This window comes from Sminthopsis crassicaudata, chromosome 1 (assembly GCF_048593235.1).
Source record: "Sminthopsis crassicaudata isolate SCR6 chromosome 1, ASM4859323v1, whole genome shotgun sequence".
NCBI lineage: Eukaryota > Metazoa > Chordata > Mammalia > Dasyuromorphia > Dasyuridae > Sminthopsis > Sminthopsis crassicaudata.
Window position 1 is genome coordinate 634269383 of NC_133617.1, and position 15695 is coordinate 634285077.

General features: G+C 33.9%; 1 protein-coding gene across 2 annotated transcripts in view; it reads right to left on the bottom strand.

Moving 5' to 3' along the window:
- Window positions 1-15695, bottom strand: part of SPATA6L (spermatogenesis associated 6 like) — a 73878-nt gene that overhangs the window by 20720 nt on the left and 37463 nt on the right. For both annotated transcript variants that reach the window (XM_074282841.1, XM_074282840.1), the window contains exons 6-8: window positions 12568-12639; window positions 10575-10841; window positions 3711-3816 (exon numbers count right to left, since the gene is read on the bottom strand). In XM_074282841.1, the coding sequence (XP_074138942.1) occupies window positions 3711-3816; window positions 10575-10841; window positions 12568-12639 (445 nt within the window). The remainder of the gene's footprint in view (window positions 1-3710; window positions 3817-10574; window positions 10842-12567; window positions 12640-15695) is intronic.

Here is a 15695-nt window from a genome sequence, read left to right on the forward strand (position 1 = left end):
GCTATGGGAAAAACAGTATTTTCAGCCCTGCTGGAATGTTGCTTGTGGCCCTCATCCTGAGAAACTACTCCCATAGAGGGGCAACCTTGCAAGTGCTCCTATAAGATGCTATACTCATATTTATTAAAGACCCAGGAAAGAAACTTACCACCAAAGCCCTGGTGATGTCAAAAATTCAAAATCCAAAATGATTTTTAATCAGTGGAAATGACACAAAAGAATAGATATGCTATTTGTTTTGCTGCTGTCCCTTAAGGACCTTTTCATCTTACAATTGAAACCTTCATGGGTATCATCTCCTATATTAGATTGTGACCTCTGGAAAGTAAAGGCTTGTTTACATTTTCTCTTTGAATTCCCAGTGTTTAGCACATGACTTTGCAAATAGTAAATGTTAAATAAATGTCTTGTTTGTTCATTCATAATCTTTCATATTACCTCTCTACATATATACAATAATAACATTTGGAGAAGGGGAACAGAAAAGATGGGGTATCCAAGCCTGTGATTTCATTGGTGTAGGGAACTTCTGTTGAGGAAGCTCCCTCTACCAAAGGAGATTATCCATTAGTTTATAATACACAGCCTTAAAGAGTTTCCTGGAATGATGAGAAGTGACCCAGAGTCACACAGCCAGTGTGTAATAGAAGCCAAATTTGAACAAAAATTTTCCTGACTTAATGACAGCAGCAGTATAACTTATATTTTTGTGAGATAATTCAACCATGAGACAAATCAATACTTCCAAAAACTCACTTATATCCAATTCCTTGTCACCATTCATATAACTTTAATTCAGTCTCTTACCTAGACTATTAAAGCATCCACACAATTGCCAAAATGATTTTCCTTAAATGAGGGTCTGGCTATGCCATTCCAGTACTCAATAAACTCCACGGACTCCCCCATTGCCTCTCATCCAAAACAGCAATTTCCCTGGTATTTAAAGATATTACATTCTGGCCCCAATCTATCTTTCCATATCATTATACACTTCCTTCACTCTATGGACAATCAAACTGATGATCTTGCTGTTGTTCACACAAAACTCTCCATCTTTTACCTCTGTGCCTTCATTTTGGCCTTTTCCCATGCTGGAAATGGACGCTCTCTTCACCTGCACTCCTAAGAATCCCTAACTGAATCTTGCATAACCTTCTGCTTGCCTCCACCTCACCCAGCTGCTGGTATCCTCCCCAAACTAGTTTATTGTGTTTCTCTATGTGTGTGTATGTGTGTGTGTGTGTGTGTGTGTGTGTGTGTGTGTGTTTGTATCTATGTAAAATAAAAACTTCTTGTTTTAAATAGCATTTTAAAGTTTTCATGGTGACTTAAATATATTACCTCATTTCATCCTCACAATAACCAGGTGCTATGTTATCCCCATTTTACAGATAAGAAAACTGACTAAAGGATTATCATCTGCTGCAAACCTAGTTATAATAAGCCTCTTTTAGCTTACTGCTAGGGCCATTACAAAAACTTGTAATATAACAAGTTTGCTTTCCTTTTGTTTACCTTTCAATAACAGATAACATTCATATATCAAAGCATAAATTCATGATGGCCCTGGAGGTAAGTACTATTATTTTCCTGATTTTACAGATGAAGAAACTGAGGCAAATAGAAATTAAATTATTTGCATGCAGCCAAGTGTCTGTGGCTGAATTTGAACTCAGATATTCCTGATTCCAGGCCAGGCACAACCTACTCTTCCACCTAGCTGTCTTTCAGATTGTTTTTATGTTATGACAAGATATCAAAGCAACATAGGATCACAGATCTAGGGGTTTCTAAATCTTTGGATCCAACCCACACACACACTTTAAAGAGAAACAAATGTGTCCAGGATGCTAAATGTCCAAGATAATACTGGAAATAAGTGTCAGAAATGGACCAGAGAATTGAAATTAAGAGTTTGGAACCTTGGTATCCTCCTTATGCAGCTCTAATACCATAGGTTTCTTGCATGGTTTTCACATAACACTCAATTTCTCTGGATTTTTGACTCTGCATGTGCTATAACATATTAACTAAAAGATCTTCAGAGATCTTTTATCCTACCAACGCTAAATGAGGACTCATCTCTGTGCACCCTTCCCTGAAAAGTAGCCTTGCAAACTTCTCCCCACCAGTTACCTATTCAAATAAACTTGGAATCTACTGATTTGGTAGATTTAGAAAGTCAATGTTTTATCAAAGACAACAGTGATTTTTTAAAAAAATTTATTTATATTGTTATTCTTTAGCCCAGATAGGATGTAAATGTAATTACAAGTCCACAGAATTCCTCTGTATATGCTCCTTCCCCAGCTGGGAAAGCTCTCAAAATAGTCATGTCTCATTGGATTTCACTAAAGCCCTGATCTTGGAATCAGAAAATCTTGCTTCTGAAATATATTATATGAATCTAGAAGAGTGACTTAATCTTCCTTTGTCATGTTTCTTTATTTCTAAACTATAAAGAACAATGTTGCTCCTTATCAAGCTATTGGGTCACAAATTAGAAGCAATAAGGGACATTGGAGATAATCTAATACAACCTCAACATTTTATATATGAGTAAACTGAGGCTCAAAGGAGTAAGGTGAATCACACAGGTAATAAGTAGCAGTTTTTGTATAATTTAAAGTTCTAAAGGAATGTAACCTCGATGAAGAAAGGGGGAACTATATTAGAAATCATGCCGGCTACAGACTATTACTACACCACAAATTGGTGGAGAAAAGAGGATGCAGTATGTCCAGTTATGTCTGCATGAGAGGAAGAATAAGTGTAAGAATTTAAGAAAAGGGAGAAATGCATTCTTTCTTTAAAAGGAAATGTGGATGATTGCAGATTTCCTTGGGGACCATCTCCAAATATATACAGAAAAAGAAACAGATTTTGGAATCTGCAGTTATGTTGGGGAGGCTGATCACTCTAAATATCCCTGATTTCCAGGTTGTCTCCGTAGAAACTTCTGGGAATTTCCTTTGGGGTGAAATCAGGGCCTATTGTTTGGATGAACTGAAATATATTGCTCCCATTTTACAAGCTCATTTTATGCAGGTTTTCTGGAATATTTGTATTTCTCCTCCAATTTATGTTTGCTATCTTTTTGGATAAATAAATTTATTTGTTATTCACCATTTATGATAGGTTTTTGTGTAACTAGAGTTTGGTGAGAAGCCAAGCCTACAGGGGCTAAGTTGAATTAACCCTTTCCCATTGAGAGCAACCAGTAAAGTTTCTTATTGAATCTCTTGTATTTTACCCCTAGACTAAAGTATTTAGGGAACAGACTGATATCATTCTATTTTTGGTAGACTGGGCAAAAGTACACCCAGAACTGTGGTATTCTAGGGCTTGCCTTTTCTCTTTTCTCTTCCTTTCCTTGTCCCCAACTGTCCACTTTTCTTTCCTTAGGAACAGTCCCAGACCTCAGATAAACTATTAATGCCTTCTATAAGCCCTAGTTAAACAACTCATAGGGACATACTTATCCTATATGGAATCATACATAAACCTTATAGAAATATGAATTATTATTTGTCATTTATCTAGGGGAATCCTTTGTCGATGAACTCCATAAAGCTCCCCTGAGTGATAATTGAGCCCATAATTTATAAAGTAACCTGGGCCATCACAGTATGAAAGACTATATAGCAGTATGAAATATAAATTCCATTAGACAAATTATAGGAGGAAAAGAGAAGAAACTGAAGTACCTCTTTTAAGTGGATAATCATAGCTTGTAAAGTTGACTTTTTTCCTGGACTTTTGAGTGTGTTGTTTTAAAGGGATTTGCTCACCAAATGGTTTTGAGCTGTCTACCTAAAAGTAAAGCAATAACATAAAACAACATTTAGTTTTCCATGAAAATTTGATGATTTCTGCAGTAGAGAATAGACTAAATAATCTTGTTCTTCAAAGATAAGGCTGACATACTTTTACCAACTTGAAAATTAAGGCTTCCTCTTTTCCCTTGTTCATTTATATGAAAATGCACATGAGAAAAGAAATGAATTAAGTAGAAACTTTGGAAACAATTTCCCAGGCAACTTTTTCTTGTACTTACAAATGTTATCTTCACAATAACAACTGGTAAAATTCTTAGGAAAGACCTACAGCATTCTTCAAGGAATAGTGGAAAAACTATATACAAGGGAGTGGGAAGCAAGTCATAGATAAGCAAGTATCAATATTACTCTAACAATAATTATTTTTCTTCCAAAGGAAGTCAAACTGAGTCCTTTTTAGGCCCATGTTTTTGTTATACACAGCATTCTTTTACCTTCTACACAAAACTAAGCCTTAAGCCTTTTCTACTTACTTTTCAGCCCAGAAAGGCAGAAATATTACCACAATATCTGTACAGTTAGTTAGCCCCAACCCCTTACACCACTAGAACTTATTTAAACTTTTTGCCTGTTTCCTTTATTGCCTTTCTCTCAACCTGGAGTTCTGTAAGCTAAAGAGGGAAAGGTTGCAAAGCAATTTAAATATTTTTAGTATATTAAGAATATATAATGTATTCCTACAGTGATAACTTACAACAGAGTGGAGACAACCCTGGATTAATAAAAGTTATGCCAGAGGAGTAAAAACTATGAAAGTTTAATCCATACTAGGAACATTTCAAGTATATTTCTAGTGAAAGGTTGAGTGTCTTGTCCAAAAATGAACCTAGATAGTATGAAAGGGTCACTATCAATAGGTTGGGTATTAGGTGATGACCACAGTAGTCCATGAGACAAATGCAAAATAGTCCTTAGTCCTATATTGCTACTTTCTACTTTTGTAATATTGATGATGATATGGCAGAAAGGGGGTCACAGGATACTAAAAGTCATATTGCTTTTATACATCTAAAAGTAATTACATTATTCTAACTAATGAAAGCTTTATATCATGAGTGACAAACCTGACAAACTATTAGAACTAAGCTACAGTTACAGTGATATTATGATGATAGGAAAAAAAAAAAAAAAAAAAAAGAAGTTGTAACTAAATAGAAAGATGACTCAAGTTCTTAGAGAAACAAACAAAAGAGTTCATCTTTTTCAATTACCCAAGGGCAATTTTAAAAAATCAAATTTCATGAGATGCTTCAATCAGGAAGATAAGAATTTATCAAATATCTACCACATACTGAGCTATGTACTAAACAATGAGAATACAAAGAGAGGCAAAAGACAATTCCTGACTTCAAAGAGTTTACAATCTAAGAAGGGAGACAAAGAGTAAATACATATGTACAATCAAACAATATATAATGTAAGGAGGAAATAGGAGAGAGAAGATACTAGAATTAAGAGACATTAGGAAAGGTCCCCTGCACAAGGACAAAAATGAGAAAGGAGAGCATTTTAGATATGGGGCAATCAGAGAAAATGATTGGACCTAAGAGATGGAATGCTTTGTTTGAGGAGTAACAAAGGGACCTACATCACTGAATCGAACAGTATGTGGTAAGGAGTAAGTTGTAAAAATATTAGCAAAGTAGGATATGACAGCTATAAAAGGCTTTGAACAAAGAATACTGTATTTGATATTAGAGGCAAGAGAGTACCAAGGGAAGATTACTACATTTGTATTATTTGCATTATATTTACTGGATTGTCTTACTTGGTCATCTTCTCTCACAATGTTCATGATAAGTATAAACAAAAAAGATTATCACGAAAAAAAAATTGCAATTTCAGTGCCCAGCAAACATTTAATGTTTATGGATCAAATAATCAATCTATGCCAACATATATTGCCAAGGATGAAGAGGAAGAAAAGTTATATGAATAAATCAAACTACATGTAATCATAAGTACCTATTACGTGCTAGACACTGAGGTTGTACCCTCAGTTCAAAGAATGAAAGAATCCTTACCCTCAATAAATGACATTCTAATGAAGATAAAGATGAGTGCATACATAAAAATAGATAGCATAAATTTAAAGTGAAAATATTTTGATAAGATCCTCTAAAACAAGTCAGCACATATCTGGAAAACTCATAACTTCAAAATATAGGGCATAAAGGAAAATCCATAAAAATATTTTGGAAAATATGGCTCAGTTTTAGAGGAAATAAAAGCAGCAAAGGTTTGTATAAGCTATACTAAATACTGATTAATATTATGAATATTTTTTTCCAGATTCAAGATGGAAAGTGCTGGACATGATACAGAACAATATCTCCAGAAATGAAATTGACCCTATACCAGATGATTAGGGAATGACTAGATACTAGTACAAAAATCAATTGGAGATATATCCCCCCCCAAAATAGGAGATCACAGGTGGCATTATCATTGTAAAAAAGAGTAATCAAGGAGGACATTAATTACTACTGATTCCTAAGGATACTTTTTATAGGAATCATCTATACACATAAGGAAATATATGATCTTGGAGAAAATATGAGAGGTAATTAGATAGATTTTTGTAAAACAACTTTTAGTAGGCCACACTTCTATAATCATACAAATGCCTAAAAGGCATAAAAATATAAAATTCCATTGTGTTTACTGTTTGCTGAGTGAAATTTTAAAAAAATTAACTTATTAGAGCTAAATGTGATTTTAAGGGTTCTGGTCCAAAAAGTCACTCATGTATATGTCAAAAATCAGAAATGGTTTCTTCTTAAAAAGCAATTATAGAAATAATTTTATTCAACAACCCACTGATTATTAATATCAAGCAAGCCATAAAACAGAGAGATATATGCCTGCCAAAGGTTTTTGACATTTTCTGGGAGGATATCCTCTTTTAAGGTCCAAATGGAAAAGACATTTTCTACAGATTTGGGGACAGGCATTTCTTTCTCCAAGTCATTTTACAGATAAGAAAATTGAAGCAAATAGGATTGACTTGTCCAGGATCACATATGCTAGTAAACATCTGAAGTCAAATGTACTCTATCCACTGAGTCACCTGTCTATATGTATATAGTATATACACATTATACATATATACATATATACAAATGTTCCTTTATACATGTGTGCATATATGTGTATCTAAAACATTATCATTTGCATTGTATTAGCTTGGCCATAAAATTTCTTTATTTCTATCTATATTAATAATTATAAATTTTGTAATTGTATTCATATAGTTTCTATATATTTTGGTAGGTATAATCCCAAGTATAATATTTATTCTGTAGTTGGGAATTTCGTGTGTCCTTTTCAGACCAAGACAAATCTAACAAAAATACATAAAAGAAAGGAGTTAAGGACTTGAAAAGAATTTTAGAAAAGTTAGATAGAAAGGATCTCTGATGATTAATGCATAGGAATGAAAAGGAATAAATACAATCATATATAAATGTTACATACATATATTCATATATATGTGTGTTATTCATATATATGTTCATTTTATTTTTATATATTCATATATAAATGTTATATATAATATTACAAATGCACATATATACATATATATTAGAGGTAGAAAGCATCTTATCAAAAATTGATCATATACTAAGGCATAAAAATTTCATAAAACAAATCTTAAAAGCAGAAATACTAAACACATCTTTTATTGATCACAAGGCTATAATCAATAAAGGATATTTAAAGAAAGAAATAATTGAATCCTAGTGTGTCAATAAACAAATCATAAAAATAACAGAGAATATTTTAAAATGAAAGCAATGAAACAACATAGCAACATTTTTGGAATATGGCAGTATTGTGATATTACTATGCTTTAAGAAATAAATATGATAATTGAAGAGAAACATGGAAAAGATCTACATGAAGTGGTGTAGAATGAAGTAAGCAGAGCCAAGAAAACAAGAATTACAAAACAACAATAATGTCAACGTAAAGAACACACACATAAAAAAGCAAAAATGAATGTTGCATATTTACAAAAAAACAAGTATAAGTTCAAAAAAAGGATATAAGAAGACCCTTTTGCCCTCCCTTTCTACAGAAGTAGGAGCTTCACATTTGTGGCACATTGCACATATTTTCAGACACTTTAAATGTCTTGCTCAACATATTGCTGATTTTTTTCTTTTTCTTTTTTTTTTTCTTTTTTTTTTTTGGTCTTTTAAAAAATACTGTTTTTTGGAATGGCTTTCTGGGAGGGATAGAGGAGAAATATTAGGGACAATTATGATGATGTAAAAAAATTAAAGACACAAGTTATTTCTCAGTTTCTTTTAATAAAAAAAAAATCTATAAAACTAATCTGAAAGAATTTGAGTAATTAAATTAGTCCAGTACTTTTTGGCAAACTGAAATCATTCTGAAGCCAAGAAGAAATGGATTCAAGGTGTTATGATTATGCTAAATTAATTATTTCCTTACTTTCAGGACTCAGTTTAGCAATTGCCCCTGAGCAACTATTTGAAGGGAGTTCCCTTCAAAACCAGCAAAGTTTCCATTTCAAATTAAAACATTCCCTTCTAGTCCATGAACAGTCTATTTCTGCTTACTTACTGCAAGGTTGCTTGAAGGCCTCCTTAATACTCTGGATAACACAGGATTACCACATATAAACTCAATCAGAACAAAATAAGATGCACATAATAATAACAATTCACACTTACATGACATTTAAATTTTTAAAAATGCTTTTTCTTAAGCAGTATGGCATAGCAGAAAAAGCACTAGATTTTAAATCAGAAGGCCTGAACTCATGTATCAGGGGAAGACCCTGATAGTTGGTAGCTGCTTGACCATGAGCTAAGATTCTGTTTCCTAATCTATAAATGGCATAATAGAGTTATTAACAATTCAGATGAAGAATTGAACACTACTAAAAATAACCAAACAAAAAAACCCAAGATTTTAAATGAGATCGTATATTTAACTTGGCTTGAAAATCTGAAATATCATATGTGTCATTTATTAATAGTAGTCTTACTATATAGTCTATTATCATCCATTTTACAGATAAGAAAACTGAGATTCAGAGTTTTCACAAGACTTGGCCATTATTACTTAACTAAGGAAGTAAGAGCCACACTTAATGCCAACTATATTTAACATAATAATACACTGTTAAAGCACAAGGTACTTCAGAATTTTGCAGGGCCTTAGGGTCATTATGGTAGTTTGCTATCACTGAGGTTTTCCTTGTTTGTTGCTATTTTTCATTCATGGCCCACAGAATGAAAACTCCCAACTATTTATATTCACCAATCTGGTGTATATAGGAGTCTAAAAGTGTGACCTGTAAGCTCTGTGACTTGATAATTGAAGAGATTGTCCATCCTATAGAGAGATGGTGGGGTCTAGGAGTGGGGAAGGAGGGAGAGAAATCAGCAGGGAGAACTTAGCCAAATGACTTGGTTTCACCTATTTTTATTTATTATAAGGAAGGAAGGAAGGAAGGAAGGAAGGAAGGAAGGAAGGAAGGAAGGAAAGAAGGAAGGAAGGAAGGAAGGAAGGAAGGAAGGAAGGAAGGAAGGAAGGAAGGAAGGAAGGAAGGAAGGAGGGAGGGAGGGAGGGAGGGAGGGAGGGAGGGAGGGAGGGAGGAAGGAAGGAAGGAAGGAAGGAAGGAAGGAAGGAAGGAAGGAAGGAAGGAAGGAAGGAAGGAAGGAAGGAAGGAAGGAAGGAAGGAAGGAAGGAAGGAAGGAAGTAGGGTGATTATGTAAAGTTACTATGTTTTAAAAGCAACAGGCAACAATAAAACTTTTAAAACAAAGTATATCATCTCCTTAGGAGAAGAAATGTCATTTCCCCTACTCTTTGAATCCTCAAAGTCTAACAGTCTTGTATGTTGTTTGAACTTATGGACTTCATTGATATGGGAAAGTCTTGGTGAAGAAATTGCCCCCACAGATACAGATCAGTAACTCATATAAAATTTGCAGTTTTAGAATGTTAAGGTTAAAGGACTTGCCTGGGATCCCACAACCAGGAAATATTAGATCTCTGACTTGTCCAAGTCTTCCTAACTTAAAAGCTTAAAAGCTGGCTGTCGATCATCTCATGAAGCCTCTTTCATTAACATAATTTTGCTTAATAAATGTTTATTTAATCAAATTGGAAATATATCGCTGAGGACATTGAATGCTCTCTAGGAATGACCTTATCATTTTCCAGAAAAGGTATCAAGAGTAGATCATAAAGCTTCTATTACTTACAACTTGCATAACCTCCAACAGATCACTTGATCTATAGAAAAATAAATGCTCCGATTCCTCTCGGCATTAAAGGCTATGCCTGCTCCTGAGTAGCACAAGAGACACAGAAATAACCCTATTCAGCTTACCGATCCCCTCCACCATGGCAGACTGCAACCACTTTTGTGACTTGCAACTGAAAAAAGTAAGAGCCTTTCTGCTGACAAATTACAATATCAGACCTGTCCCCATTCTATAAATAGGAAAAAACCCTCAGTGCAAGTCAATTGTGCTTACTATGTGATAGAAAAGAAAAAAATTCAAGGATACATCTAAACATTTACCTCCATAGTTCCAAACATTCAGATGTTTGCATAAAGACATAGATATACTATACAGTCCCTGTTTATCTATTTATTTATTTCTGTCAGTTTCTCTTTCTCTCACCTACCTCCCTCATGGTTCCCACCCTATTCCAAAAGTGTATGAAAGTGATATTAAGCCTTACATGTCTAACTACAAATGGAGGCTTGGTTTCTACTGAGGACCTGAAACCCCGATATGCAGCCTGAGATGCAGAGGTTGGGTGCGCTGGACGCTCCTCCTGGCAAAGTCGCCTGATCGTGTGTGGTGATGGAGAACGAGACCTCAAGCTTTTGCTAAGCTTCTCACAGGTATTCTCCTTCATCCGGGTTCTTAAATCCTGAAAATGAGGACTATACACTCGTTGACAATAAGAAGCAGATGCAGGCCTCATTAGTCGCAATCTTTCTTCCTGTAAAAAATAATAATAATAACAATAATGTAAAAGAAGATAAAGAGAAAATAAGACTGAAACCCGCAACCTAAATATAAGTGAAGGAATTGAGAGTAGTCTACCTTTTCTGCTTATTCATTCATTTCAAGTCAAGTTTGAATCCTGGTTATTTCCTCTTACTACCTATATGACCTCACTCTAATCTTTAATTTTATTCATTTATAAATTATTTCATATTTGTAAAGGGTTTTATTTTTCTTGCTTTCTCAATGCACATAGTAGTGGTTAGGTATTAGGAAAGTATCTGGAACTGAAAATAATATAAAATATTTTTAAATAATAAAAAATAAAATGGGGAAAGGGAAAGGGTTGGATTAGATGACCCTTAAAATCTCATAATGCACTAAATCTATTATTCTAAGAACTTCTAAGAGAGTATTTTTGAACCTAGTTCTTGTTTTTCAGTTTTCATTTGATTTTAAAATATCTATGGTTCTAATTCTATTTCATTATGGTCTGACAAGATAGTCTGCATACTTTTTTTTTTAATTCATGTAGGAATTTTCTATAACCTATTATTCACCAGTTTTTGTATTTATTACCCACTTCTTCCATTTAGTTCTCTCCTAGTATTTTTAATTTTATTTTACTAAATTAGCAAATTAGACCTGTGAGTCCTTTATTTTTAATCTTTTTGTCATAATTTGTCATAATTCAAATATGAACCAATATAGTCTCTTATTACTATTAAAGTTTTGTCAATTTCTTCTTTTATTTATTTATTTTTATTAACTTAATTGTCAAATTGTTTGGTACATTCAAAGTGACATGTCTGCAGATTATACTCATTTTCCTTTCATCATTATGTGACACCCTTGCCTATCTCTTAATGTTTTATGATTTGAATACTATTTGATCATATATTATTTCTGCCACTACTCCATCTTTCAATTGTAGGTAAATAATATGGTTTAGAACCACCTCTTCTTCACTTTTTAGCAATACAGTTTTACATTAAATATGTTTCCCATGACCAAAATATAGATGTGTTTTGCTTCTTGATCTATTTTTGGCACTTTTTATTTTAATGGTATTGCCTGAATAAAGTAAAATCTATCTCAATTTTCTAAATCTTTTTGACCAATAAAACTAGTTAATGAAACAAGTCATTTATATTTTCAAATTATTATATTTAGATATAATTACATGTATATTTTCCCCTAAGATTTATAATAATTTTATAATTATAATTCCCTGAGGTTTAATTAATATCTCAAAGGTATTAATTAGTTGCTTGTACATGCATGGATGATCAGTTCCTACTGATGGAACCACTTGGATGATCAGCTAGTATAAACTAATTTATTTGTCCAGGAATTTAATAAATCTGTGTTCCTCCACCCACTCTTCATACAGTTTGCTTCTAACCAGTGGTAAAGATTTACAAGCCATCTTATCAGTACTTATGGACAGGAATGAAGCACAAGTAGGATCAAATAACTTTGACCTCATTGACATCTTGTTCTAACCAAGCAAGCTAAATTAAAAATACAAAATGCTTCTAAAGGAAGCCTCACTATTGTTTTGATATTCAAGTTGGACAAACAGTTTGAATAAATATCTAAACTTCATGGGAACATTTTGTCAATTCAAAATTGAAACAACTAAAATACTCTAAAATTTAATTCCAAGTTAAACAAAGATACAGCATTTTTGTTGTGCTGATTTTCTTAATGATACTTACAAAAAATCTTTTTAATGGAGTGAGCTCTTTGATGGCTGTCCTCGTAGAAAATTCTATTTTTGGAGAGATGCCCTAAAATATATATAAAAGGAGCAAATGAAACCACTAGAAAGATGTGTTCTATACCCACTTTCTCTTATCCTAAAATGGTAAAATTCTGTCTCATTGTTGTAATCCATGAATTCCATTATTATTATCTAAAACCAAACATGTAGACTCAAAATATATTTTCTACACTCTAACCTAACTGGAGCATCAATCTAACTCTATTCTCTGGATATGGCTTGCACTTTCCTACATCTGCCTTTGTTCATGTTGTCCCTTTGCCTGAAATTTCTCCCTTAGTGAACTCCTACTCATCCTTTAAAGTATAACTCAAATGTCACTACCCCCACAAAATCTTCCCTTATTCCCCCTCTTCCTGTTAGTAATAACCTTTGTTTTCAAACCTCACCAAGAATCTTGGGGGAGGGATGGGTTTTGTGTGTGTGTGTGTGTGTATATCTCTAATGTATCATCCTGTAATATTATTTACCATAGCTATTTGCTGTGTGAATGTCTTCCTCTTATTGGATTATAAATTCCTTGAAGTTGGAAAATGCAACTTATCTCAGCTTTGAATCCCTTCCTGTTCCTTTCAATGTTGTACACGCAGGACATACTAGATATAATAAATGTAACTAATATTATATTTTATCATACTTCAATAGTTCTTTACTGATCTCCTGGGGCAATGTAAATGAAGTAACATATTTTCCTTCTCTAATGCCTGATATGCTTTTGTTTCTATACAGAACAGCCAACAACTTGCCAGTTATTACAGTGACTCAAAGATTATGTCTGAGAGAATAGGATGGATTTGTATATGAGTACTAAAAGCAGCTCTTCTACCAAGTGGAAATACCTGTGAGTTCAAGCAGGAAGATTTACCCATGCTCACTATCTTTTAAAGAAAGTGTCTGCCTATCTATCTGTACATATATGCATACACATATAAATATATCTTTATAATATTCACAGGTGTTTCTTAACAATATAGGACTAGAGGAGATGACAACAAATTATTTAATGGATTGGACAATATGCTTGTCAAAAAACCCTGTTGCAGTGTAACTAAAAGAGATTCATCTCCTTTAAAAAAAAGTGAAAGGAAGGAAGGAAGGAAGGAAGGGGGAAGGAAGGAAGAAAGAAAGGGGGGAAGGGGGGAAGGAAGAGGGGAAGGGAGGAAGGGGGAAGGAAGAGGGAAGGGGGGAAGGAAGAGGGGAAGGAAGAGGGGAAGGGGGGAAGGAAGGAAGGAAGGAGAAAGGGGAGAAGGAAGGAAGGAAGGAGGAAAGGGGAGAAGGAAGGAGGGAAGGGGGGAAGGGGGAAGGAAGAAAGGAAGGGAAAAAGGGAGAAGGAAGGGGAGAAGGGGAGAAGAAAGGAAGGAAGGGGGAAGAAAGGGGAGAAGGGGGGAAGGGGGGAAGAAAGGAAGAAAAACTCAGCCTAAAAAAAAAATATCTTCTGAATACTGAATTATGCCTTATACATATGTTGATCCATATCAACATAAATGATCTATATCAATATATGTGCTGTTTATGACATTACAGTAGTTCATGTAGGTATTCCTTCCAGGTACACCTTGACATCATTTCCCTCTATCTTAAGGCCTCTCCATTACTTTCATGGGGTTACAGTACCAGCTAATCTTCCCTGTTTTCATCTTCCAAAGCTAGATCCAGTTATCACCTTTAGCCCCTCTTTATGGTGTCTGCCTCAGGGCCGCAAATTTATTGCTACCACCAACAAGGAAATGCCCTGGAACCCTGGAAGAAGAAATAAACAAAAACATGCACATTTTGCTACAGCCATACCTTTCATGAAAATATAGTCAAGAGAGCCAGCCATCATAATAAAGAGACACAAAGGGATCAGAAACATAAGCATGCACCAAAAGGAAATCATTCAAGTGATATAGCTAAAATCATGTTCTCATCAACCACTGCTTCCTGCTATAGGCATACAAAGGCCATATAAACTAGCACCATCGACTCCACTGATGCTGGTATCTGATTCACCACCATTCTTAGATTACTACAATAATTTATTGCAAAGTAGAAACTTGAAGCCATTCCTTAACCAGGATATTATCAAACAAGACCATGTATCAAAAGAAATTCTGTATTTCCAGTGTCCTCAAACCCTTGCTTTTTTCCCTTTAGGTTGACTCCTATGGTATTGTCACAAGAAGGATTCTTATTCTTGTATCCTGAGTGATCATAAGCTATACAGAGTTCTACCTATGAGTAGGAATAAAAAAATCATTTCCCAAATCTTGCCAGTTCTACCTCCACAACTACTATACAGTAGAACTCAACAAAGCTTGCTCTTATTATTTAAATAGTAATGAGAAAAGGCCACAAACTAAAGTGATGTGCCCTAATATCAAAATAATTCTAAAAATCAAGACCAGGCTAACAAATACCATCACAATTGGAATGTAGCATATTGTACTATAAATTTTCAGAAGAAGAAAGAACTCTGGGAAGATAAATAAAGTGGGAAATTTTTACATAATGAAGTTGGCAAGTTTTACTAATGAGTTAGCCAAAACAATTAGATAAGTCAAAGTATTTCAAGATGATCACTGAAGCCCCTTTTAGTTCTAAATTCTATGATCATAACAGCTGAAACCAACTGTGATGATATATCACTGAAATAATAGTGTCTTTCTCATAGCAAAGTCCTAATAGATATTTAATTCAATAGAATAAATAGATCACACTTATATGTGCTTTAAGCCACTAGAGTATAGAGGGAGGAAAAAAAAAACCACAAATAAAATGAATGGCTTCATACTCTAGATTTATAATGGGCTTTCCTAACATCAGCAGTAAGGATACAGATCTGTGTGTAAAATCATGAGTCTCTTTATCCTCATTGTAAAGTAATGCAGATTAAAATAATGAGGGACTTGAACCTTACAGAGTTCTGAGTTATCTATTAAGTGTTAAAGTAACAAACCCATGTCATTCTGCCATTTTGAGGTTTACCAAAAAACACTTTCTTCACAACCTCCCTGCCAGGTAACTTCTAAAAATAGTATTATACTCATTTTACAGATGAGGAAATTGAGACTTAGAAAGGTT